General features: G+C 37.1%; 1 protein-coding gene across 2 annotated transcripts in view; it reads left to right on the forward strand.

Annotated features, from left to right (window-relative positions):
• The first annotated feature begins 2,859 nt into the window (after positions 1 to 2,859).
• The window catches only part of mtor (mechanistic target of rapamycin kinase), an 82,929-nt gene continuing 81,963 nt past the window's right edge, over positions 2,860 to 3,825 (forward strand). Inside the window, exons 1-2 of one of the 2 annotated variants that reach the window (XM_014010341.1) lie at positions 2,860 to 3,040; positions 3,397 to 3,528. In XM_014010341.1, the coding sequence (XP_013865795.1) occupies positions 3,400 to 3,528 (129 nt within the window). In that variant the 5' untranslated portion in view covers positions 2,860 to 3,040; positions 3,397 to 3,399. The remainder of the gene's footprint in view (positions 3,041 to 3,396; positions 3,529 to 3,825) is intronic. The other variant, XM_014010340.1, reaches the window with a different exon arrangement.

Consider the following 3,825-nt stretch of genomic DNA (forward strand, 5'->3'; position numbering starts at 1 on the left):
GCGCAGACCCATTCGGACCTGGATGTAGTCCTGGTCTGCAGCCAGGTTAGGGATAAAAGCTGTCTCCTGCATCTAGAACCAGATGTTACCTCGTGAATCCTTGCTCAGGAATCCGTGACTCATCCTAAATCCCTCCTTCTGCTCATCAAAAAAAAAAAAAAAATCCCTGAAGAATCTGCAGAGGGTTGAAAACTCGAAGAAGAGAGAAAACGTAGAGTCGCAGGAGGATAAATCATGAAGTGCATGACAGAGGGGGCAGGATGTGTAAAAGCAGGAATTAGCAGACGGACAGATATAGATGAGTGAAGTGGGCGGGGAAGCTAAGCGCTGATGTGAGTTCACCTTCTCTGCGCCTTTGGGTCGGACTGAATGACGAGCTCCGTCAGAGGGGAAAAATGTTCAAAGCAGAGCTGAGTGAGAAGGCCCAGCAGAACACAAACAGGAGCGATGCCAGAGGAATCAAAACCTCAGATAAACGYGTTCCCAGCATCCTGCCTGTCACTTCTCAGAGGAGGCTGCTTGTCGGGACAAGAGCCTTTATGTGTGTGCATTCATGGTGCATGTGGGCTTCACCTCCCTGAAGCACCCCCTCCCTGCACTTCTCTTTTTTCTCACACAGACACACACTCTTCAGTGAAAGCACAAGCGGGGGGAAAAAAAGGTACAGTAAGTGTTGCTGACTGAACATCTCATCAGCAAAATATGTTCGCTTTGGCTGAGCTTGGGAGAAAAAGAAAGGCCCTTGGGTCCAAAAGCAAGAACCTGCTCCCCTTCTAGATTTGTTTTATTTCTTGGCACCCACCTCACTGCCTCATCGTCCCATTTTCTTCAAGTAACTCACTATATTTTTTTCCACATGCACATTATCTCAAATATAAGGTCCACAGGCCTCAAATATTGTACTTTAGGTCTTATAATATGCTATGGAATATAAATATAATTCAGAAACGTGTTTGTAAAGTGGAATTATTGAGCTGATTAGGAATTTCTTTGATTAATGAAAGTTTGCAGATAAGATGAAGAAAAAGGGGTTTTACGTTTGTGTTGATGTTCCTTTCCTCTACTGATGCTGGGAGTGCAGGAGTGTATCATTTTTAATAGAAAATCTATCTTTACTTGAGAAACAGCTTCAGGAAAAATGGATGTTGGAAGGTTAGAACTTCAGGTTGGTCCAGTGGATTTACCTGAACAATGTCTCCCTCTTGTGGCTRAAAACTAATCCTACCACTGGATGTGGAAAATAAAATAAAATTACTAAAATAAACCTAATTATGAATTTTAAAGGAGACTTTCAGAGAGGCTAATGGAAAAAAACTAATTTATGTTTTCAAATATTTTTTCCTAATTTAAAAATGTAAAGACTTTTATGTATTTTTTAATTGCAAAATGTCTTATTTTATATTATTTTTCTGTTTTTCCCCCCTCTCTTATTTCTATTGTTGTTTTGGATGTTTTGGATGGATGTTGTTTTGTTTTCACTGTTTGATGGGACTACATTTGCAAATTAGCCTTAGGCTAAATCTGGTGCAATGCATCAAACCATGTTTTAATTGTACACTGTCCCGAACAAATAAAAGCATTCATTCCAAATTTTGTGCAGATGGTCACTCATTCTGTTTCTGATGGAGGTTTCTTCCTTTTAAAAGCTAGTTGTTCCTTTCCACTATCAACACTGTGTATGTACAAATTTACTATTATTCACAGATTACTATTATCATCATACACACATTCACCTCCTCAGAAACCATCCTTCTTRAAGTGAATGGAATAAATTTGAATGAGTAAGTAAGAAAAATAAATAAACAGTGCAAGCAACAAAAAAGACAGAAAATTATGGAAGCCCATTTCCGCCACCCTGATAAAAAAAATAAAACTTGTATCTCATAATTATGACTTAGCTATCTCATAATTATGACTTAACTATCTCATAATTATGACTTAGCTATCTCATAATTATGACTTAGCTATCTCATTATTATGAGATACTATCTCATAATTATGACTTAGCTATCTCATTATTGTGAGATACTATCTCATAATTATGACTTAGCTATCTCATAATTATGAGATACTATCTCATAATTATGAGATACTATCTCATAATTATGACTTAGCTATCTCATTATTATGAGATACTATCTCATAATTATGACTTAGCTATCTCATTATTGTGAGATACTATCTCATAATTATGACTTGGCTATCTCATAATTATGACTTGGCTATCTCATAATTATGAGATAGTATCTCATAATTATGACTTAATGAGATAGAAGTTTGTAGGAAGGAAGAGAAAGGGAAGAAGAAACACGAAGGAGGAAAGAATAATAACAAGGTTCAGGTTCGGTCATACAGGGCTTAATTATCCACTTTTTAAAATACAGAAGCATATAAATGGAAAGTGCGATTATTGTGAGAAGTTGGAAACAATAGAGCATGTTTTTTTTTAGAGTGTAATAAATATGAAGATGAGAGAAGATACATGTTGAGAGAATGTGAAGGTATTAAAGAAAGGTTTAATTTATCAGATTTTTGAGGAGGGATTTGGGGRGTAGACATATTCAAATAATTATTCGGTTTCTTAAAAAAACAAAGGTATTTCTTAGAATCTGAGTAGAGTAAGATGGGGGTGAATGTGCAAAGAATAATCAAGAGAGATTTATAAGCTATATAAAAGTAAAGTTATATAAGTGAGTGTAAGAGTGTGTGTTTAGTCAGAAATATTATAGGGATTAGGTATGAAGTATGTCCTGTAGATCATCACGAACCATACTCCATACCAGTAAGTGGCGGTAATGCTACTGAAAGTTTGTTGCCAACCGCCAATAAAAATCAAGAAGAAGAAGAAGAAAAAAAAGAAGAAGAAGAAGAAGAAGAAGAAGAAGAAGAAGAAGAAGAAGAAGAAGAAGAAGAAGAAGAAGAAGAAGAAGAAGAAGAATACCACAGCTAGCTGCCTTTTGCTTTCCAAGCCAGGCTGTCGTGCAATGACAGAAGTTCAGCACAATACCAGTTAGGATTCTGGCCTCTTAATATAAAACACGTAAGTATASAGTGTTGTTTCTTTGTTAACTGTATGCATAAGCTACAATAACCTTAGCATTAGCTAACATTAGCTAAACACAGGCATGGTTCACGTTTTTAACAGCAGTACCCGAACGGGTCAGAATTACTAGTAATGCAAAGACTTATTATAGCGTTTTTTTTTTTTGCTTAGTGTAACTTGTTTTGTTTGGCGTGTATTTATCTGTGGTTTATCTTATTCATCAACCAGATACGTTAGCCGGCAGCTAGCTTAGTTGTAAACATCATTGACATCCAGTGGCTGTCACGCAACTTTTTCCCCGTTTTAAGCTGCTTTTCAGTCAACCACAGTTGTTTTTAAATGTTACCCATCAGGCCATGGTGATCATGTCGGGCACAGCGACTGTGCTGCAGCAGTTTGTCAGCGGGCTAAAGAGTCGGAATGAAGACACCAGAGCAAAATCTGCCAAAGACCTCCAGCATTATGTGACCACAGAACTCAGAGAGGTGAGAGAGAAYAATAACACCCAATGCCAACCGATCACAGTGTATATTTCTTGACATATCTCACGTTTTAATGTTGGGTGTTGTTTGCAAGAATAGGGACCGATCTGACATTCAGTCGTCACAACTAGGGCTGCAACGATTAATCGATGACTTATCGATTATTAAAATAATCGATGACTAATTTAATAATGGATTAATCGGATTTTTTTTGTTCTTTACTTTGTTTTTATCTCCAAACTGCTTTGACACCTTCCACTGCCACGTCTGCCTTTCTGTCCTTGACACACATGCACAGTA

Source organism: Austrofundulus limnaeus, unplaced genomic scaffold, assembly GCF_001266775.1.
Source record: "Austrofundulus limnaeus strain Quisiro unplaced genomic scaffold, Austrofundulus_limnaeus-1.0 Scaffold68, whole genome shotgun sequence".
Classification (NCBI taxonomy): Eukaryota; Metazoa; Chordata; class Actinopteri; order Cyprinodontiformes; family Rivulidae; genus Austrofundulus; species Austrofundulus limnaeus.